General features: G+C 46.6%; 1 protein-coding gene across 1 annotated transcript; it reads left to right on the top strand.

The window, feature by feature from the left end:
• Positions 1–1,716: 1,716 nt before the first annotated feature.
• TNFRSF4 (TNF receptor superfamily member 4) lies at positions 1,717–17,317 on the top strand. Its single transcript, XM_081871330.1, has 7 exons — positions 1,717–1,983; positions 4,007–4,129; positions 6,176–6,277; positions 7,339–7,405; positions 8,174–8,319; positions 13,186–13,329; positions 15,040–17,317. Exons 1-7 carry the CDS (start codon positions 1,788–1,790, stop codon positions 15,111–15,113), a joined length of 852 nt encoding a protein of 283 aa, XP_081727456.1. The 5' UTR covers positions 1,717–1,787; the 3' UTR covers positions 15,114–17,317.
• The last annotated feature ends 6,253 nt before the right edge of the window (positions 17,318–23,570 follow it).

Here is a 23,570-nt window from a genome sequence, read left to right as displayed (position 1 = left end):
GTTCCCCATGCTGGCTTTTGAGCATCTGGGCTGCCTTCAACATTTGTACTCAGAATCCATTCATTGAAATGAATGGGCATGACTAGCTTGGTCCCATTAATCCCAGTGGGTCTGCTCTGAGTAACAGCGGCAGCTGGTCCATGAGGGCAAATGGGGCACTGCCACACCAACCTATTTGCAGACAGCAGCCACCTTGTTGCATTTGTACAACTCAGCAGGGAGGAGGAGGAGGATGAAACTAGAATGAGTTTCCTCTGCCTGCCGCAGAATCATTGGGACTTTACCTTTCTAGAAGTGCTGGTATCAGCATAATTTCTCTTCCTGTCCTTTTTCTCCAGTGAGGCCTGCAAGCTTTGCTCTCTGCAGAATGAATCTTCCAAGACAAGCAGGGACCTCTACCCAAGTTTGGTCAAAAGCGCCAGAAGATCTTACTCAAAGTCCACCTAGCTTAGCGCCCTGCTTCCAAGGGGGCCCAGCCCGGTGGTCCTACAAAGACCACACTCAGCGCCTGTAGGGCAGATAACCCCTTTCTGCTGGTACTGCACAGCCGTTGACATTCAGAGGTATGGAATAGACAAATCTGTCATAAAACCATAGGATCACAGGGTCTTCTAATCCGCTCTCTGCATTGCAGGAATCGCAGTGAAATAACCCCTGACAGATGGACAATGTGGGCCTTATTTAGAGACCTCCAATTAAGGAGTGTTCGCCACCTTCCCAGGTAGTTATTCTTAATGTTTAGTTGGAATCCCATTTCTTATAATTTGAATCCATTGGTTTGAGCAGCAGAAAACAACCTTGCTCCATATTCAGATAGTTGAAGATGGCAGTCATATCTCCTCTTTTCCAGGCTAAGCATGCCCAACTCCCTTGACTGTTCCTCATAAGGCTTGGTTCACGTTCCAGCTTGTCAATATCCTTCTTAAATTGTGGTGCCAGAACTGAACACAGTACTCCAAGTGGGGGTCTGACCAAGGCAGAACATAGCGATGCTATTATTTCCCTTTGTCTGGACACTATACATCTGTTGATGCAGCCGAGAACTGAGCTAGCTTCCCCGCCGCCCCCCCCTGCATCACACTGGTGACTCATGTGAAGTTTGTGGTCTACTAAGACCACTAGATGGGACGCGGGTGGCACTGTGGGTTAAACCACAGAGCCTAGGAGTTGCCGATCAGAAGGTCAGCGGTTTGAATCCCTGCAACGGGGTGAGCTCCCATTGCTCGGTCCCTGCTCCTGCCAACCTAGCAGTTCGAAAGCATGTCAAAGTGCAAGTAGATAAATAGGTACCCTTCCAGCGGGAAGGTAAACGGCATTTCCGTGCGCTGCTCTGGTTCGCCAGAAGCGGCTTAGTCATGCTGGCCACATGACCCAGAAGCTGTACGCCAGCTCCCTTGGCCAATAAAGCAAGATGAGCACCGCAACCCCAGAGTCGGCCACGACTGGACCTAATGGTCAGGGGTACCTTTCCCTTTACCTTAAGACCACTAGATCCTTTTCGCATGCCCTTGGCTCTGGCTCCCCCTACTGTTGGGCTCCCGACCAGACGCAATGCACACCAGGCACCGCTGGTTGGAAACAAACTACAGCAATTTAAGCTGGTAAGAGAGAAGAAATGCTGATTGCTACAATTTACTCATATAAACGGAACGAGTGTGAGCTGACTCAGAAAGAGGAAATGGATTTTGGTCTCCATTTAGAAAGAAAAACCCAGCAACAAAGGTCTTCTGCTGGGAACTTCCCTCTGGCTCAAGGCTGAAATTTGCCAGTCAGCCTCCAGAGTCTGCATGCTTTTCTCTTCCTGCTCTGCTTCGATGAAGACAGCAACTGGCCCAGCCACGCTGAAGCTGGCCATGAACTACAGCCTGGGACTCGCTCTGCTCTTGATCTTCATTTTGCCCATGCAAACCGTGGGGGGCTTAAAGTGTGCCGAGAACGAATACCCGCTTTGGAACTCGAAGTGCTGCAGAAAATGTCCAGCAGGTAACTTAACGCTGAAGGTCGGGTGTCAGGTGGTTGCCCAAGTCAGGTGGATGCTGTTGGACCTCAACTCTCTCGCATCATCCCCCAACCAGTTTGGCCCAATAGATGGAGAAGATGGGTTGGGCGGTCCAGCATCATCCAGGGATGTATGGCATTTGGGGGAGCCATACGGACTAGAATGTTAGTTAGCAAAAAGGACTTCGAAACACTACAGGGGCAAGTAATCTGTGACTCCCCAGATGTTGGGCTGCAACGTTCCTCAGCCCCCAGACAGCTGGGTTCAAGGCAACACCTGGAGGACCACAGATTCTCCAGTTGAGGTTAAATGGCAAAGAGAGAGAGAGAGAGAGAGAGAGTGTGTGTGTGTGTGTTAGAGAGAGAGAGAGAGAGAGAGAGAGAGAGAGAGAGAGAAGTTTGCTTTCAGACTTGTTTATTGAGCATCCATCCTGATTTGTTTGTGGGGAGATTAGACTGGAGGTTCCCAAATTTGGTCCTCTGGCCACCCATGCCTCACTCAGGGGATTCGCACTGCATCTGTGGGTTTGCGGTTGAAGGAGGAGGTGACACACCCGTCACGTAAAATACAGTGGTACCTCAGGTTACATATGCTTCAGGTTACAGACTCTGCTAACCCAGAAATAGTGCTTCAGGTTAAGAACTTTGCTTCAGGATGAGAACAGAAATCGTGCTCTGGCGGCGCGGCGGCAGCAAGAGGCCCCATTAGCTAAAGTGGTGCTTCAGGTTAAGAACAGTTTCAGGTTAAGAATGGACCTCCGGAACGAATTCAGTACTTAACCTGAGGTACCACTGTATCCCCATTGATTTTTTAACTGTGCTGTTATTGCTTCTTTCATTTCTCTTCTTGCATTACGGTCTGAAGTCTATTGGAATTCAAGTTGCAATACAATCAGATTCAACATCTGAGAGATGTATTTGATGCAGCAAAAATATAATGAGAAACGATACAGCATCTAGCACAGTGCACTGCAATTGGTGCAGAAGGAGAAGGGAAAGCAGGGATTGGTCCAGCAAGACCTGTAGCCATTTTTCCATTTTTCTCACCTGTAGCCAGCGGTGAGAGCTGGGGAAGCCCTGGATTAGACAATGCCAGGTATTTACTGAGCAATTCCTTCCGAGTTGTTTGTGGGGTAGTTAGATATTATGTCAAGCAGATCTTCATCCCATGCCTTCCATGTGTTTCCCCATCAGTTTCCTCATGGCAAAACCTCTGAACCTTTTATCGGAGTGGGGGGGGGGGATTGCAGAAAAAAAGTTTGGTGCATAAGAGCGCCAACTATGCAACCTTGATTTGCCCGCATGTGCTTAAATCCAAAAATAGTGATGATCTGGATTGCAGGGAATGGGAGGGATGACCCTATAATGGAAGGGGATTTTGTTACTCATTTATTTATTGCAATGCACTCTTTGTGGGGCTGCAGTGGAAGAAGACTGAGAAACTTTGGTCCAAAATTCAGCAGCCAGATTTCTGGTTAGCTTTCTGTTTAGATAACCCCTGTTTTAAAACAGCTTTAGTGCCATTTCATTTCTGGGCCCAATTCAAGGTGCTCACATTGGTGTTTAAAGCCCTCCGTGGCCCAGGCCCCGAATAACTGAAAGACCATTTCCTTCCCTGCAGACCCTCTGGGTTTCTGAGTTGGTCTGAGGGGGACCCTCTTGGTAGTTCCTCCATCCTTAGAGGTTCAGTGAGGGTAGCAGCCCAGGACAGGGCCTTCTCTGTGGTGGCCCCTAAGTTGTGAAACTCCCTCCTCATGGAGGTGCACCTGGTGTCTTCACCACACAGCTTCCACTGAATGCTGAAGACACACCTCTTCACCCTGGCTTTTGAGGTGTATAGTATATTTTTCAGGCCCACTTTTTGTGATTCCACGTTGTTCCAGACTGTTTGGGTGAAAATACAAGAATCCTAAATATCCAGCTACATTTGAAACGTTTGGAGATTGTTTCACCATTGTGTGTCCCTGCCCTTTGCCCCTTTTTCTCAGCACCCCTTTTTTCTGTTTAGGAAAAGAGTTGGCAAAACGTTGCACGGTGTCTACCGACTCAACCTGTGAGCCATGCGACAATGGCTACTACAATGAGGGCTACACTGAATCGAGGTGCAAGCGTTGCACAACCTGCTCCAAAGGTGAGGTCCTGTTCACAACCACACACACACACAGACACAAATGTGCCTCAGAATACGTGGGGAAATAAGCATGACTGGGAATGGGAGGAAATGAAATTGACAGATCTGTTGCCCCAGAAGAGACAGTACGGCAGACACCAAGCCAGACTGAACTTCAGATTATGATTGTTATGATTATGATTATTAATGTATGAGTTTGGGGTGCTAAGATAATAATAATAATAATAATAATAATAATAATAATAATAATAATAATAATAAAAGTTTCCCCAGCCACTCTGGGCGGCTCTCAATCAAGTATTAAAAACAATACAGCGTTAAATATTAAAAACTTCCCTAAACAGGGCTGCCTCCAGATGTCTTTTAAAGATAGGATAGCTACTTATTTCCTTCACATCTGAAGGGAGGGCGTTCCACAGGGTGGGCACCACTACCAAGAAGGCCCTCTGCCTGGTTCCCTGTAACCTTACTTCTCGCAGTGAGGGAACCGCCAGAAGGCCCTCAGTGCTGGATCTCAGTGTAGGTGCTAGACCCCACTAATCCCAGCAAGCATTAGAATTTAATCAAGGTCTCTAATTCTTGGAATAGCCAGGCTAGCCTCCTGGTGAAGCTTGGTGTGAGATGGCAAATCCCTCCCTCAAGGGCAGAGTTGGGAGTTGAAAGGGGCAGTGGCATGACTTAGAAATAAAGCAGCAAACTGCAGAGAGAGTCAGAGCAATGTCTGAGAGCAATGTCTGATTTCTGTTTGAATCCAAGGCTGCGGCTTTGGAAGAAACAAGACCCCTTTGGGGTGTTAATGCTGTGAACCCTTCCACTGCAGGCTCAGCTTGTAAATAAACCATAGATCATAAAGACACCGCAGTCTCCGCTGTGCCTCATTCCAAAGGGAAACACGAACCTTGGGATATCGCCCTGCTCAGAGGGGTGGAATACAGCACATTATTATTTAGACTGGTGGTTTACTTTCAAAGGGTGGTGGATATCTTCAACAAACATACTATTATGATGTTTGAGGCAGCTTTACTTGGACATAATAACAGCAGACACCAGAGAGGTAAAGGGGTAAAGGGGACCCCTGACCATTAGGTCCAGTCGTGGCCGACTCTGGGGTTGCGGCGCTCATCTCGCTTTATTGGCCGAGGGAGCCTGCGTACAGCTTCCAGGTCACGTGGCCAGCATGACTAAGCTGCTTCTGGCGAACCAGAGCAGCGCACAGAAATGCCGTTTACCTTCCCGCCGGAGTGGTACCTATTTATCTACTTGCACTTTCACACGCTTTTGAACTGCTAGGTTGGCAGGAGCTGGGACCAAGCAACGGGAGCTCACCCCATTGCGGGGATTCGAACCGCCGACCTTCTGATCGGCAAGTCCTAGGCTCTGTAGTTTAACCCACAGTGCCACCTGTGTCCCTATACACCGGGGAACCCCCCACACACACACAAAAGGCCTGTAAATTACACAGGCTTTTATAGGGCATTCCCGGACCTTAGCTTTACACGTGCATAGAAATTAGGTTAAGTTCTCAGAGGCAAAGCATGCCTGCATTATCAGAGCTGGACGCCTGATTCGGCAGGAAGAAAATGGTGCCTACTTTCTGTCAGACCATCTCAAAGCTGAGTCCTTCCTACACAAACATTCTTGACACGTCCTTAAGACACTCTGAGTAAGGAGGTTTTCCGAACAATATCCTCTCACATACTCGTGTGCACCTCTCATCACATGTAGTCTATCTATCCCAGCATATACTATAATTCCCACTATATCTTCCGGGACCGGAATGGAGATTCGGAATGAGCCCTCCAGACTCCTAATGGGACCTTCTCTGCAAGTGCCTTATGCTCTGTCTGCTCTCAGCATAGGCTCTCAGCCAAATCCTGATCCCTGGGACCTCTTTTCTGCTACCACTGATCTATGGCATTCCCCCCCCCCCAATCTGCTTTCTGCCAGATCAGGCCAATGGTTTATCGCCTACAGGAGTGGGGAGCCTCCTTCTTTTCAGCTAGCACATCTCGTTCCATCTTCATTTTTTTCTTTTTTCTTCTGCAGAGAAGGGACTCCGGGAGAAGGAGTCATGTAAAACAACCTCCAACACAGTCTGCACCTGTCTCCCAGGCCATTTTCAAGCCAGTGGAAATTTTGGCGAAAAGAGTGAGTACTGAGTTTTCTGAAGTCCAAGACCGGTAGTGGCCTGTCTAAATATATTGCTAGTGGAAGCCACTTCTTGACTGTTCCTAGCCAAAGTAGGAAGTGTCATGCCCAGCACGAATCCAGCCTGCTCCAGTATTGCCTTATTTCTTAGGGATTTATTGCAGATATTAATACCACACAGTTTGAAGCAACTGGATGCATAAGAACTGACTCCTTTCAGGAGAAATTATTCTCCAGACCCATAAAGTTTTACTGGGAGAACTTTCTTTGCAACAGAATTAAAACATCAAATGTACATAAAAAATGTCTTGTGACATGCTCAGCATCTTACAAAATATGAAATAATTTCAACAGACCTAGAAGCAGAGGTCTGTCTCTTCCCACAGCGTCCATTTCTAGCCTGGAGCTGTTTTCTCTCTCTCAGTCAGAGAGGGTCTTTTACATGTTCTTACTTCACAGAGCCTTGAGACAAAGGACACGAAGGCAACTCCCCACAAAATGGAGATTTGCAACCCAATACCTTCATCGCATGATCTAAGGTTACAACACTCACACGTTAGCTACCAAAGAACACCAATTAGTTAGTTAATAATCAACTCAGCAAGAGCTCAGAGTGCTCTTCTGGGCTTTCATAATGGGGGATAATCCCCACGTTAAACCTTTTCACCAATACACATTTGGGCATTCTAATTTCAGTGTCAGTTATTAAACAATTATAATTAACAGGACTATCCAAATTTACCTTTCCTTTGCACTTTGCAAGCATGAGCCAAGCACTTGTTTGTTTGTTTGTTTGTTTGTTTGTTTGTTTGTTTGTTTGCTTGCTTGTGCAGTTTTCCCCACAAAAACCTGCACTTTACAGCTGAATGGGAAGAAACGTTAATCCATGGAAAACCTGAATTGCTTGTTTGTTGTGATTCAGCTTTAAAGAGCAGGTTTTTGCAGTGAAAGCTCTGGAGCTTTAAAGTGTGGCCCTGTGTCTGCAAAGTGCAGGGCAAAATTAAGTGTGGACAAGCCGTTAGTTTGCTTTTTAAAAACTGTTTTGTTTCTTATCATTTCAGTCTGTAAACCCTGTCCCAGTGGGCAGTTTCTCAAAAGAGGGGATGTGAAATGTCAGTCTTGGCCAGAGTAAGTATTGTTCAGCAAAAGATAATGTTTAAGGGCAGCTGATGTTGGTAGGGTCAGCAGAATTGGGATAGATAGATGATAAACAGATAGCTAGATACTTAGATTTATGGTTATTTATTACATTTATGTACATTTTCTTATAAGGAATTCTCCTCTCCCCATTTCACCCTCACAACAACCTGGTGAGGTAGGTTAGGCTGAGAGACAGTGACTGGCTCAATGTTATAACCATTTTATTTTATAAAAAACATATACTTGTTAATGGCAAAATAGGTTTCACATGTATAAAAGCTCATTGCACAAATTTTAATACATAAACCTCCATAATTTAAACATATATAAATAATAACAATAATAATTTTGTAGTCATTTTTATAATTGTAAGTTGTTTAAAACTGTTCTAATATTGTGTTTAATACTAATATCATGTTTTACTTGTTGTAATTGTTTCAATTGCTGTAGTCTTAAACATACACATCCTCAGGTGTTAAAAGTAGTAAGGCTTAGCTCCTTAGGTCGGGTACCAAGACAATCCAATGAAGGCATTAAAATATAAGCATTTAAAAACGTAATTGAACAATCCCATTAAAACAAAATATAGAAAATTAAACTGGAGACTTGGGGTCATGAGATCAAGGGAACACCTGTGCAAATGGGCGTGTCTTTGAAAACCGGCAGAATGCCAATACAGATGGGGCCTGAATTATCCTAAAAATATTGAAATGTTCTTCTTCTTTTTTGCTCGCAACTTTCCTCTGTGGATCCAAGAGTGACGACTGTCACACATCAGCCTAGTTCAGAACGGGGGCGTGGTGTGTCGACAACGGACCCCACATTTACTCGCACTGTTTCGTCCACTCGTGTGAAAGTGATGGATCCAGGAGTATCCGGAGCGTTAGGACCCGAGAGCCGGAGTAAGGGGGAGAAATGTCAATTCCTCTGCTAATTTCTCTTGTTCCGTTGCTTTCAATTGGGGGGTCACCAACATGGTGCCTGTAAGTGCAATGGTGCCCTTAAGGTCTTTTCCTGGTGCTCACAAAGACTCTGAGCCCCACCCCCTTGAAAATGATGCAGAGCTGAAGGAGGAAGTTGGAAATGCGACACTCTTCCCCACTTCCTTTTTCAGCTCTATGTGCTTTCAAGGCTCAGGTTAGCCCTGCTGGCTCCACCAATCACCCAATTCATTTTTCCAAAGGATTTGTGTGTGTTTGCCCACTTTCTGTCTCTTGGGTGAAGGGAGAAGTGACCAGAGGAGCTGCTCAAAAGTCCAAATGTACCCCCCAACCAAAAAATGTTGGCACCCCCCTGCTTCTATTTTTTCATGGGCTCACTCTGGCCTGTACTTCATTCTTTCTCAATCCCGTCTTAAAGCAGATAATCTACACACTGTATTCTGCAAAATATACATTTTTAAAAACTTACCCCAAAATGACTTAATAGATGCAGCAGTTCCAAAACATGTAGGGTTGGGCCCAGACTATGGGTTATAGCCAATGCTACCCTACTCAGAGTAGACCCATTGAAATTAATGAACCTTAGTTAGCCATGAGCGGCATTGAGCACCTGCCCTGAAGTTATCAGACCCACTGAAGTTAATGGATATAATTTAGGGTCATTCATATTAATGTGTCTCAGTATCCATGATTAAACAGGACACGGGTGGCGCTGTGGGTTAAACCACAGAGCCTAGGACTTGCCGATCAGAAGGTCGGCGGTTCGAATCCCCGCCATGGGGTGAGCTCCCGTTGATCGGTCCCTGCTCCTGCCAACCTAGCAGTTTGAAAGCACGTCAAAGTGCAAGTAGATAAATAGGTACTGCTCCAGCGGGAAGGTAAACGGTGTTTCCGTGTGCTGCTCTGGTTCGCCAGAAGCAGCTTAATCATGCTAGCCACATGACCCGGAAGCTGTCTGCAGACAAACGCCGGCTCCCTCGGCCTATAGAGTGAGATGAGCGCCACAACCCCAGAGTTGGCCACGACTGGACCTAATGGTCAGGGGTCCCTTTACCTTTACTTATCCATGATGTCAGGGTTTCTGGGAGAAGTGAGGAGATGGCAGAGGAGACGGAAAGCGAGTGGGAGGAGGGAGAGAGAGACGAGGAAGAAGATGACGGAATTCGAAGGGAATCTATGAGCCTAAGCAGTGAGTCAGAGGATTCCCAAAAGGGAGCTAGCATGATCAGGCGAAAAGCAGGAGAAGAGAGAAGCTGTGAAAAGTCAGGAAAGGAGGGGAGAAAGCCCAGTGAAGCACAGACGCTGTCAGAGGGGTCTCAGCCGGAACGGAGTAAAGGGGGTGGAGTTGTCAGCCTCTCGGAGGGAGGAGGAACAGGAGAAAACAGAGAGAGGGGGTTGGAGCAAGGTGTTCAGCCGGAAAGGGGAGAGAGTGGAACAGGGGGCAGTATAGAGGACGAAGGAAAGGTCAAAAGCAACGTACGCGCGCCAAGTTCAAACATAGAGGCGCGCGGAAGTGGGGAAAGCTCAGAGGAGGAGCCCGGCCCCAAAGCCAGAAGGAGGGGGCAGGAGGCGGCAGAGGATTCAGCCTCAGGCGAATCCCGGAAAGAGAGAACCCAGGGGGGCAGAAAGACCCTGCGGAAAAGAAAGGAGAGGAAGAGGTGGTCTAGAGCCAGGCTATTAAGTTGGTGTGGAGGAGGGGAGGAGTCAGAGGGGGACTACGGCGGTCTAACGTGACAGACGTACAGCCACAATGCTGAACTGTGAAAGAAGCAATTATCTTCAATAAACTTTTCCTGTAAGTAAACTATAACGGAGTAAGGTCTCTCGTGAGCTGGGACCCACCTGGGTGGCTGTGACAGAAAGTCCCCCTCTCAGAAAGCAAAAATTTTTTTTTTGCGAAGCTCACGAACGGGGCAGCCATGAGTGCTGAGGAACAGCTGGCTGCACTCCGGGATCAGATTACCACTCTCACAACGGCAGTCATTGCTTCGCAGAAGAAGAATGCTGACTTGGAGAAAGCGTGCCAGGATTTGCAAGCAAGGTGGGAAAATGCGGACAAGGCGGGGACCCCGGGCTCCAGAGCGGAGGGCATTGCGCTTGGAAGGAGGGGGGGTGCCCTAGTTTCGCATTTTAATGGCAACTTGCAAGACTATCCCAACTTCAGGGCAGATGTCGTGTATGCACTGCATTTACTCCGTCATGATTTTAGAGATGAGGAGGAGAGAGTGGGATTTATTGTTTCGCACCTGCATGGGGAGGCCAGGGCTTGGCTACGCAATCTGTGGCGCGAAGATGGACCAGCCCGTCGCAATGCAGATGCGTTTATCAAGGCAATGGATGCTTGTTTTCAATCCTCTGTGGATAAGGACATTGCGCGCCGGCAGATGCACGGGCTGAGGCAGGGGAGAGCCACTGTACGCCAATATCATTCTAAATTTTTTGCATTGCTCACCGCCTTAGATTGGCCGAAGGACAGTCTACCGGTCAGGGATCTTTTTTGGGAGGGATTGAGCCCCTCCGTCAAGGATGAGATCGCAAGGGGGGACAGACCCCAGACCCTGGAAGACGTGGTGCAACGGGCTTTGGCTATAGGAATTCGACATGAGGGACGTCCGTGGCACGAGGAGGGGGGGCCCCAAGCGCACGCGCAAGCAAAAGCTCTCCCTTTTGTGCACAGGGATTTCAGCCGTGCGCACCCCTCACCAATGGGGAAGGAAGGCGAGGAGCCAATGGAGATTGGTGGTGCTAGGGCTCAAAAGCCATCCCAGAGCCCCATCCCTGCTGCAGCCAAAGCGAAGCCTCCTAGAGGGACCAGGAAGTGTTACATCTGCGACAGTGCACACCATATGGCGAAAGAGTGCCCCCAGAGGCTCCAGAAGCACACTGCAGCACTAGCAACTGTGACAGCAGAGGTGCAATCAGAGGAGCAGCTTCAGGGAAACTGCAGTGCCTGGCTGGAAGCAGAGCTACTGGGGCTCAGCCAGGCGGATCTGTAGAGAAGTCCCCAGCATCCTTGCAGCGTATGGACCCTTTACCTCCCAAACCAGCAGTTTTACTCACAGCAACACTCCAGCTGCCTGATGGGCGACTTCTCGAGGTTCCAACAACCATCGATTCGGGAAGCAACGCCGATTTCGTGGGATTACAGTTCGTCAAGCAGCATAACATAGCGCTCCTGCCTGCAACGACGCCTCTGAACGTGGTCACGGTAGACGGCAGGAAGTTGCTGGGGGGGCAAGTGGTGCAGCAAACCCCTCCCATGATGATGCAAATTGGAGACCATCGAGAGCTTATTAGTTTCAATGTCACCCACTTATCGGACACGCCCATCGTGTTGGGCATGAGTTGGCTGGACAGGCACAGTCCCGCGGTTGCTTGGTACCAGAGGCAGATCACCTTTTGTTCATCGTATTGCGCCCAGAATTGCATCCAAACCGATCAAGGAGGAGAAGCAGTGAGGGAGGAAGAGACTGTGATGCCTTCAGGGGGGGAACCCGAGTTCGAACACACGTATACGGAGCTGCCAGAGGAGAAGATTGACGTGGACACCCGGTATCCTGAACCGACCCAGGAAGAACCACATTTCCCTCAACCTGCACCCAGCGACCGGGAGGGGGGAAGGGGGGGCTTCGAGGGGGGGATGGATGTCAGGGTTTCTGGGAGAAGTGAGGAGATGGCAGAGGAGACGGAAAGCGAGTGGGAGGAGGGAGAGAGAGACGAGGAAGAAGATGACGGAATTCGAAGGGAATCTATGAGCCTAAGCAGTGAGTCAGAGGATTCCCAAAAGGGAGCTAGCATGATCAGGCGAAAAGCAGGAGAAGAGAGAAGCTGTGAAAAGTCAGGAAAGGAGGGGAGAAAGCCCAGTGAAGCACAGACGCTGTCAGAGGGGTCTCAGCCGGAACGGAGTAAAGGGGGTGGAGTTGTCAGCCTCTCGGAGGGAGGAGGAACAGGAGAAAACAGAGAGAGGGGGTTGGAGCAAGGTGTTCAGCCGGAAAGGGGAGAGAGTGGAACAGGGGGCAGTATAGAGGACGAAGGAAAGGTCAAAAGCAACGTACGCGCGCCAAGTTCAAACATAGAGGCGCGCGGAAGTGGGGAAAGCTCAGAGGAGGAGCCCGGCCCCAAAGCCAGAAGGAGGGGGCAGGAGGCGGCAGAGGATTCAGCCTCAGGCGAATCCCGGAAAGAGAGAACCCAGGGGGGCAGAAAGACCCTGCGGAAAAGAAAGGAGAGGAAGAGGTGGTCTAGAGCCAGGCTATTAAGTTGGTGTGGAGGAGGGGAGGAGTCAGAGGGGGACTACGGCGGTCTAACGTGACAGACGTACAGCCACAATGCTGAACTGTGAAAGAAGCAATTATCTTCAATAAACTTTTCCTGTAAGTAAACTATAACGGAGTAAGGTCTCTCGTGAGCTGGGACCCACCTGGGTGGCTGTGACACATGATTACCAGCAATCCTATGCATGATTACCAGGAAGTAATCCCCATTGAACTAAATGGGGCTTGCTGCTGAGTCGATAAGCATAAGGTTGTACTTAGGGTCACTTTGCGCCCATTGAAACCATAGAATGGTAAGAGTTGGAAGAGTTGGAAGGGGCACAAAGGGACATCTAGGCCAACCCCCCGCAACAAGACTTAAGTCATGATTCCAAACTGAATTTGGAATCTATTTCCCCTTTTCTAATCATCCACACCTTTTTTAATGGAAAATTCGGAACATCTCTGAGCCACTCCGAGGTGGCATTTGGAGAGTTAACTCCTAGCTGACTCAATGAGCCATTATAATCTCCCCCTGGACAGCTTTAATGTTTGACCTCTCTCCTCTGTCTTTTAGTGTTGGTACTGATCATCTCCATCACTGTAGTGCTGCTTCTTGCAGTGGGAGGGGTGGCCTATTTTCTAATTTGGGGAAAATCCAAGAAGAAAAAGGTGGAGGTCAAGGCAAGGACTGAGGCGCTGTCAAGAATGCTTCAGGAAGGTATGTCCAGAGCGAGAATGAATGACACAAAAATCAAACAGCAGTATTTATTTGTTTGTTAGTTAGTTAGTTTGTTTGTTTATGTATTGCATTTGTAATAAACAAAAATCTGCCCTTATTCCCTTATGTGGAACACAAGAGCCCTTATAGAGTCCTTTGTAGGTTCTCCATCGGTCGGAGAAAATAACCAGAGAATATTGAGAAGCAAAGCAGCTAGTAAGCCTGATCTTTATTGAACTGTTGCAACAGGGTGCTCCCCTCACACGCAGGAAAGGAGGAGGACCCTGAAACAAGGCCCTTATATAGACATTTTAAATTGCCTACCCTGGAGTCCAAGACCACCCCCCAGATACATCATACCTACATCACAGAAAGGGCAGTCTACAACAGAAATCTGAGTGTGTTGTTTATCTCCTGTCTGGCAGGTTACCTGTTAATGGTCACTTGATTGGATACCCTGGGGAGCCTGGCCAGTCTTTTGTAATGACAAATAGTTCCTGAGCCAGGTCACAGGCTCACCCTATTCATACACAGACATACCCATAAGACAGGATTTGTGAATGAAAAGACAATGGGGAAGCTTTTCCATTTTCCTTCAACCTTGCAGAGAAATATTTGAGGTCAATTTGGGAGAGACAAAATGGTTTCAGGACTTTTTCTGTGGGGTTTCAGACATGTGGTTTATATATGCAGTTATGAACATTTATTATATACATAGTCTTAAATTTTTAATTTCACATTTATATCCCACCTTTGTCTCCAAGGAGCTCAAGGTGGAAATGCATAGTTCTCTCTTCTGCTTCCATTTAACCCCACCACACACAACAACCCTGTGAGGTAGGGTAGACTGAGAGGCAGTGACTGGCCCAAAGTCACACCCAATGAGCTGTGGGGCTGAGTGGTTTAACAACTAAACCACACTGGCTATGAGCTTTCTGAAACAATATGCAAACTGAAACACAGCTAGCCTTCAAAACTCCTACGGAGAGCTGCAATTCCAGGAGTAGTTTAACCATCAACCCCTATCCTCCCAGGGAACTCTGGGAATTTCAGCTCTTTGAGGGGAGTAGCGGGTCTCCTAACAACAACCAGCACCTTTAACCAAATTACAACTCCCATAATTCTTTGGGGGCAGCCATGACAGTTTAAAGTGGTATCGCAGCACTTAAAGTGAATGTGGCTTTGGCGAAGCTTCCCAAATCTGGTTTCCTTCAGAAACTGCGGGACTATAACTCCTGTCGCCCGGTTGGAGCTTTTGGAAACCAGAACCCAACAATTTATAGATGACCACCTGTTCTTTGGCTCTGATCTGGATCAGAAAGTCCATGTTCTAAGATGACTTTCTCTAGTTTTAGAAACAGGATATGCTTTCTGTGCACAGGTTGTTCCTCACACCTTATCCATACCCTGATTTAAGCTGGACATCCCGGAATTACAGAAGTCATTCTTGGCTTCTGATTGGATCCTGGAATGTCCTGGTTTTTTTTTTGTTTGGCGCTCTGGCACGAGTGAGCTGGCTTGTGCCAGTGCACCAGAACAAAAGGGGTTCGGTTTTTGGTCTCGCGCTCTGACACTGGTCAACTAGTTCCTGCAAGAGCTTGGGACCAAAAAACCTGAAGCATCCCAATTTGGATCACCCAGATGTTGAAACTTATGCTTACCTGTCTTCTCCACCTTCACCTTTGCAATTCCCTCCTCCTCATCTTTCAGACGGAAGAAGCAGTTACCGAATTCCCATCCAGGAGGAGCAAGTCGACAGCAAATCAACCTTTGTGCAAAACTAACCTGATGAAGAAGAAAAATTCGCAACTTTAACCTCTGAGCCAGAAGTCATGGACTTCAAGATTCCCCTCCCTTTCTCTCCGGATTTGACCCCTGGTCATTCTTCCTCCCCCCCCCCCACCTACTTAACATCCCTTTTTTGTTTTATTTATACTTTAAAGCTATGTTTCTCAACCTGGTGGGCATATGAAGATCTTGGGTGTGTTTGTTTCAACAGCAACAAAAAAGTAAATCTACATAAATAAGAAAAATCAAAAGTCACAAAATTCCAATCCATTTGAAAATTCAAAAGAACAAATTAGGGGAGCCAGGTTTGAAAGGAGTGTGGTGTAATCTTTTACTTTAGCTACAAGTGGCTATTAAAAAAATAAAATTGAGAAACACAGCCTTAAAGCAATATTCGAGAACTCCTGATATTGCTGGACTACAACTCCCATTGGCCATGCTTGCTGGGGCTGATGGGAGTTAGAGTCCCAGCAACATGATTCTTCACTCCAACCCTATAGATCTGTGTTGGCAGCAGTGCCCTAAGTTACATTAAAGTGACAACAGTGTATTGTTAACGTTCTACTGACTTGCCCTTCGGTAGATCTAGTATTCCCCCTATTTTAAAACAAATTCATGTCTGGAGGACAACCCCTTCCACCAGCCCCAAGGGATTCCTTCCACATTGGACAGGTGAGCTTGGCGGCATTAGAAATAGGGATGTTTAGTTACCTGTATCAGGTTGGACTAAGCGACGATCCCTTTAGTAATAATAGTTCAAAAACCATCAGTAGTTTACACTTGGGGTCGACCCATTGAAACCAATGGGAGCCAAAGAACTCAGGAATAGATTCAAGACAGCCAAAAAGAAGTACACAGCGTAATAGACTGTGGAACTCTCTCCCACAAGAGCCAGTGGTGACTTTAAAAGAGAGGAAATCCAATGAGGAGTAGGCCTTTGATGGCTACCAGCCAAAATGGCTACATTCTTCCTCCGCTGTGAGAACAGGATCCTGTTCCAGAAGGCTCTTCTTATGTTCTTTGCCATCACTATTAACTTTAATGGGTCTACTCTGAGAAGGACTAGCATTGGCTATGGCTGTGCAGGCACATAGACCCATGTTTTCCTATCTGCTTCCAGTGTGAGCTCAGGGGGGTTATATTCAACTTTTAAGTTTCTTACTGCCATTTCAGTCGGCATTTGTAAGTTACCTTAACACCACAGGTCCTGAAAACCCGTGTCTGTATTTTATTAATTTATTTTGTACAGCACCTGGTTATTTCAGGTGCTTTATATGTAATAAGCACAGCAGTTATTCCACGTTATTCCATGTGGAGTTTCGGAGTGTGCATTTGAGGAGAAGTAGTTAACCTTTTTTTGACTTAATGTTTGGTTGTGGAGTAAAACACTTCAAAGCAACGATTGCCTATGAATTTCTCGCAAGGCGTGTTTTGCTTGACGATTGCTTAAACAGATTGCAGCAAATTTACTGTGTGTTACTTTCGGAAATATTAGGTTTGGTTCCAGATAGGGAATTTGAAAGACCCAAAGATAAGTAAAATATTTTAGGGGTGTTCTCTTAAACCATCCTTGCAACTAAGTGTACTAAATATATTAGCCTGTAATTTTTTTAATTAATCCGTTAATATTTTTTTATTTTACCAGCCTGCTGGGACTGTCCAAAGAGGGTGTCAGTGGGGGAAAGGGGGCACCGCCCCACCAAGCTCAGCTTGCCCCCACCTGCCTGCTTTCTTACCACCTCCCAGCTTCCTCCTCCTTATTCTCAGACTAGCCCCTTGTAGAACTCAGCAGGGGAGGAAGATGAGGACAGAACCAGAATTAGTTGGCTCTGACAGCCATTGGCTCTGGTTCTGCCTGTCGTTGTCATCCCCTGGCTCTGCCTACTATGTTGGGCATACAGGAAGGGAGGTCAGTCTGGTAGCGACAAGGGGCAGGGCCTTTTCTGTGGTGTCCCCATGATTACAATACTCTCTCTCTCCTGAGATATACAATCGGCCCTCTCGGAACAAATGCAGGAGTGCAATTAATTAGAGCAGGCATAGGCAAACTCGGCCCTCCAGATGTTTTGGGACTACAACTCCCATGATACCTAGCTAACAGGACCAGTGGTCAAGGATGATGGGAATTGTAGTCCCAAAACATCTGGAGGGCCGAGTTTGCCTATGCTTGAATGAGAGGTTCCAGTAGGCTGTAACCTCTTTTTTTAATCTTATGCTGGCAGGGCTGGCTGTGATATATTAATAAATTGATTTTTTTTTTAATGCAGCCCAAATGTCAGAGTTAACAGAGAAGCAGAGAATTAAAGAGTTGGAAGGCACCCCAAGCGTCGCCTAGTCCAACCCCCTGAAATGCATCTTGAATTTTGACAATTCACTGGGCGGTGGGGTTTTGTTTTTGTTTTTATTTACCTGTGGAATAGGTATATTTTCCGTTTTGCTTTTCGGCGGATATTCTACACAGTCAGCTCTTGCACCATGGGAGTGACAAACACCTGAATGTTAGGCAGCTACCGTAACAAATAAAAACGTATTCAGTTCTGTCTGTGTGGTGATTAAACTAACCCCACTTTAGTTTCTAATCCAGATTGATTCATCCGGAATAAAAGAATATCCTTGTTTGCGCCAGACCAGCCCAGCTGGGTGGCAGCCAAGGAATCTGAACACTGGAAGACTCCAGACAAGACAAAAGGAAGAAGGACCTCTTAGTTAAACTATGGAACTCATTGCCACAGGAGGCAGGGATGGCCACCAATTTGAATGGCTTTGAAAGAGGGCTAGACAAATTGACAGAAGACAAAGCTGTTCTTCTGGCCATGATGGCTCTGCTCTGCCACCACAGCTGGAGGCAGCAAACCTTCTGAATACCAGTTGCTGGAAACCATAGCAGTCGAGAGGGTTCTCGTGCTCAGGTCCTGCTTGTTTTGAGCTTATCATTGGGACGTCTGGTTAGCCACTGTGAGAACAGGATGCTGGACTAGATGGGCCTTTGGCCTGATCCAGCAGGGCTTATGTTCTTAAGGGTGGGATATCATTATTTTTTTTCCAGTCCTAGGGGTTGTATATCAATGAACTCTACTCAGAGTAGACCCACTGAAGTAAACAGACCTGTTTCTGTCCATAGCTGAACATTCTTTCCCCCTTTGGAGATGCAAAGAGGTCGAGGGAACTTTTTTTCATATGTGGTGGACTTGTAAAAGCGTACAGTGGTACCTTGGGTTAAGTACTTATTTCGTTCCGGAGGTCCGTTCTTAACCTGAAACTGTTCTTAACCCGAAGCACCACTTTAGCTAATGGGACCTCCTGCCGCCGCCACGCGATTTCTGTTCTCATCCTGAAGCAAAGTTCTTAACTTGAAGCACTATTTCTGGGTTAGCAGAGTCTGTAACCCGAAGTGTATGTAACCTGAAGCGTATGTAACCCAAGGTACCACTGTATTGGGAAATGATCCATAATGAATTGGGGGGGGTGTACTCCCCCCATCCCCAAAACCAGAGTCCTTTCTGTTGGGGATAATTCAGACTGAAATTCCCAGGTGTCAAAAAAGGTTATTTATGTATGCCACTACTGCAGCCCGTGTTTTGTTAGCCCTCAAATGGAAAACGAGCGAGGTCCCAACCAAAGAGTAGCAACTTAAGTTGACAGAATATACACAGCTTGCAGACTTAACATATAGAATAAGAAAACAAGAAGAACATACGTTTAGAGAAGATTGGAAAACGTTTATTGAATATATGGGAAATAACTGTACAGCTGAAAACGCTGGCAGCATTAAGATAGATTCAACAGCGTAAATAAGTTTTGGTTGATGGAATACTGAATGGTATAAAGGTAAAGGTAAAGGGACCCCTGACGATTAGGTCCAGTTGTGGCCGACTCTGGGGTTACGCGCTTATCTCGCTCTATACGCCGAGGGAGCCGGCGTTTGTCCACAGACAGCTTCCAGGTCATGTGGCCAGCATGACTAAGCTGCTTTGGGCGAACCAGAGCAGCGCACGGTAATGCCGTTTACCTTCCCGCCAGAGTGGTACCTATTTATCTACTTGCACTTTGACGTGCTTTCGAACTGCTAGGTTGGCAGGAGCTGGGACCGAGCAACAGGAGCTCACCACATCATGGGGATTCGAACCGCCAACGTTCTGATCGGCAAGTCCTAGGCTCTGTGGTTTAACCCACAGCGCCACCTGCGTCCCTGGACACTGAATGGTATAGTTTCTGTAAAATATGCAGGGATTTATGGTATGCAAAATGAACCATGGAAAGAGAAGAATGGAAGTAACTGATATTTTAAGGATGTAAAAATTATTTTATTTTATTTTATTTTATTTTATATGATATGATATGCATCCTTTCCCCCAAAGTGAACAGACCTCTGGGAAGCTCTTAAGCAGGACAATGGTGGTTGTGTTTGCCACCCTCTCCTTCTGTTGCCAACACAACATCTTGTGGTAGCCCGAGATGCTTCCTCTTGGCAGACAGACATCTGCCGGCTGGCGGCTTCGCTAGGTGACAGACATCCTTCCGTGTTTCTCCTCCTACCCCATTTTCCATAAGAAACAGCTCAGGCAGAGAGCCTGCCTACGCAAAGACAAAAATCTGGCAGCTTCCTGGCTCTTAAAATAGCTAACAAGCGGCTGCCTTCATCCTGCCACCGTTGATCTTATCTGCTGGCGTGATGAAGAGGGACTTTACCTTTTTAGAGGTACTGGTATCAGCACAATTTCTCTTCCTGTTCTCAGATGAGGCCTGCAAGCTTTGCTCTCTGCAGAATGAGGCTTCCGAGACAAGCAGAGGCCTCTGTCTAAGTTCAGTCAAGAGTGTCAGAAGATTTTACTAAAAATCCATCTAGCTCAGCACCCTGCTTCCAAGAGAGCACAGCCCGGCGGTCTTGCAAAGCCTACCATCAGCGCCTGAAGGGCAAAGAATTTGTGAAACCCACATTTTAAGCCACTGAAGGCAGGAATTCTGCATTATTTTTTATTTATTTTTAAAATTTTTTTTTTGTTCGGGATTTTTACATACATTATATTATCTCCTTCCAGTGGGAATTCTGCATTATATACAAGGTTAGTCCTCTTCAGAGTAGACCCATTGAAACAAATGGGCATGGCTAACTTTTTTTGTTTGTTTGTTTTAAATGCTTTATTATTCATTTTCCATATATATACAACACGTAGTCATCTTCATTTCAGTCAGTCCAATAAAGATATCACAAAGGATATGTACAATTTCAACTTACATGCTTTCCACACAAACCGATAACTTCTCATCCTCTCCCTATTTTCCTTTATATTAAACATCTTGCTTTGATTTATCATTACTATTTTCTAAAAGTTCTCTTTTCGATTTCGATATCATATTCCATCATATGTATCATTTACAGAAATCATTCAAAGGCAACTACCGTGTTTAGATTACAGTTGCTTTTCAAATAATTTTTGAAATTACCCCATTCTAGAATGAACTCCTGTCTGGACTTATCTCTGATTCTTTACGAAAAAGAGGCTGACACATTCTGTCAATTTGGATAACCATTCAACTCTGGTAGGGAGTTTGTCATTTTTCCAGTATGTCGCAATAAGCACCCTCACAGCTGCGGTTGCATACAAAATATTTTTCCTTATGCCCTTGGGGATGTCCGTGCCTGTAATACCCAGAAGAAATGCTTGACTAACTTAAGGCCCATTAGTTTTAAGGGGTCTCCTGTTGAGTTAAACCTTGCAGCCTTCTGTAACTAAATTACACAGCCGGTGAAGAATAAGATCCTTTCATCAGCCATGAAACTGCTACAGAGGCCCACTTTGTTAGGTGGTCCACAATACTAATTTATCAGAGCTCCCATTGTTCGGTCCCTGCTCGTGCCAACCTAGCAGTTCGAAAGCATGTCAAAGTGCAAGTAGATAAATAGGTACCACTCCAGTGGGAAGGTAAACGGCGTTTCTGTGCGCTGCCCTGGTTTGCTAGAAGCAGCCTAGTCATGCTGGCCACATGACCCGGAAGCTGTACACCGGCTCCCTCGGCCAGTAAAGCGAGATGAGTGCTGCAACCCCAGAGTCGGCCAGGGGTCCCTTTACCTTTGCCTTTATGGCTGGAAAAGGGGATAAAATGTTCAATTAGCTGTAGTATCTATAGGAAGCAGAGGGGGGAGACAGTGGCGTAGCGTGGGTTGTCAGCACCCGGGGCAAGGCAAGTAATTTGCGCCCCTTAACCCGTGGATTTGCGCCCCCTAACCCGTGGATTTGCGCCCCCTAACCCGTGGATTTGCGCCCCCTAACCCTACCCCTAACCCTAACCCCCAGATGTTGCGCCCGGTGCGGCCGGCCCCCCCTGCACCCCCCACGCTACGCCACTGGGGGGAGATCTTCCCCAATCAAAACCTGTGTAACAGTGAGGTTCGCCAAACAGATGATTCACCATTAAGTGGTACCTCGGGTTAAGAACTTGATTCGTTATGGAGGTCCGTTCTTAACCTGAAACTGTTCTTAACCCAAGGTACCACTTTAGCTAATGGGGCCTCCTGCTGCTGCCGCCACGCGATTTCTGTTCTCATCCTGAAGCAAAGTTCTTAACCCGAGGTACTATTTCTGGGTTAGCGGAGTCTGTAACCTGAAGCGCCTGTAACCTGAGGTACCACTGTACCTTATATATTTAAAATATTCATACACTGACTTCCCACCCTAAGGCTAGCCCCTAAGGACAGCCTGACTGTCAGTTAAGAATCTCATGTTGGCAGCAAGACCTGCTGCTGTCTCTCCCCCCGCCCGGCAAGACCAAATGTAGTGTTGTGTAGCGGTTAATGTGTCGGACTAGGATCTTCACTCGGCCACAAAACTTGCTGGGTGTGACCTTGGCCAGTTACTGTCTGTCTGCCTCACCCTACCTCACAGGGTTGTTGTGGGGATGATGATGATGATGATGATGATGATAATAATAATAATAATAATAATAATAATAATAATAATAAAGGTAAAGGGACCCCTGACCGTCAGGTCCAGTCGTGGCCGACTCTGGGGTTGCGGCGCTCATCTCGCTTTATTGGCTGAAGGAGCTGGCGTACAGCTTCCGGGTCATGTGGCCAGCATGACTAAGCCGCCTCTGGTGAACTAGAGCAGCGCACAGAAACACCATTTACCTTCCCACCGGAGCGGTACCTATTTATCTACTTGCACTTTGACGTGCTTTCGAACTGCTAGGTGGGCAGGAGCAGGGACCGAGCAACGGGAGCTCACCCTGTCGCAGGGATTCGAACTGCCGACCTTCTGATCGGCAAGTCCTAGGCTCTGTAGTTTAACTCACAGCGCCACTCACGGTGCATAATGTGTGGGATCAAGCTGGCGAAGAGATGTGGCTAATAAAATGGGCCCAACCCCCTCAGCCCTTAAATCTTGTGATTCAGGGATAGCAACATCAGCCAACCTTACAGGGTGAGGGTTCAGAAATGTAGAGTTTGGACATCTGAAAGCCCTGCATCGCCGTCATGTATGATTGCTGTTACAAGGAAGGATCAGTCATGGTGGTATTGGTCCTTTACTTTTAGGGTTTGTTATTACATTAATAGGTTGCATCTTCCTCCAAGGAACTCAAGATGGTGGACAGCGATCTCCCTCCTCCCCATTTTTATCCACATAGCAGCCCTGTGAGGTAGGTCAGGTGGAGAGACAATGAGTTGTTTCCAAGTACTGTAAATCTTACTCAGAGTAGACCTAATGGCTTTGTGGGGCCTGAGTGAGGGCTTGTCCACACTTACATTCGTCCTATGACTAGAAAGCACAGGTGCTTTTTTTGTTTTGTTTTGTGAAATCGTTTTTATTTGATTTTTACAGATAGAAATTTATAACAAAACCAAATACATATCCCTACAGAGAAATTTCTCTGACTCTCGGGACTCCCCCCCCCCCCATGGGTCCTACTGTCAATGTTTTCAGCTGCATATTATTTCATAATCTATATTTTATATCTATCCATATTGTCCATAGTATTTGTTACATTACAAGTGAGATTAAAACCCTGCAAATGTTTCCATCTGCTTACAATGGTTTCCTAAATAAATTATAAAATTTCCCTATTCTTTCTTGAAGTTTTTGTCTTCTCAGTTCCTGAGCTTTCCGGTAGTTTTGCCATTTCGGCGTAGTCCAACAACTTGGTTTGCCATTCCTCTCTGGTAGGGACTCCTCCTTCCTTCCATCTCTGGGCTAATAACATCTGTGCTGCTGTTGTCGCATACATGAAGAGTCTTTTCTGTTCCTTTGGGATGTAGGTACATACAATTCCTAACAATATTACGAATTATTTTGTTTTGTTTTGGTTTTGGGTTTTGGTTTTTGCAGTTCACTATTTTAGTTAGGGGAACTAAATGCAAATGAAATCTTTTTACGATAAATCTCGGAGCATTCAATAGCTGGAAGCTGAGCTGATTTTTGCACTCAGACTTCCCCTCTGTGGCCCTGTCACCTTTT

This window comes from Podarcis erhardii (assembly GCF_964252035.2).
Source record: "Podarcis erhardii genome assembly, chromosome: 7".
NCBI lineage: Eukaryota > Metazoa > Chordata > Lepidosauria > Squamata > Lacertidae > Podarcis > Podarcis erhardii.
Note: the sequence above shows the minus strand (reverse complement) of the source record. Positions and strands in the feature narration are given on the sequence as shown.

Bases quoted from the DNA above. Each gene is read 5' to 3' on its own strand.
- TNFRSF4 (XM_081871330.1), top strand. From the start codon at position 1,788: ATGCTTTTCTCTTCCTGCTCTGCTTCGATGAAGACAGCAACTGGCCCA. The intron at 1,984-4,006 runs GTAACTTAACGC...TTTTCTGTTTAG, and splicing joins CTGCAGAAAATGTCCAGCAG to GAAAAGAGTTGGCAAAACGT. The intron at 8,320-13,185 runs GTAAGGGGGAGA...TCTGTCTTTTAG, and splicing joins GTTAGGACCCGAGAGCCGGA to TGTTGGTACTGATCATCTCC.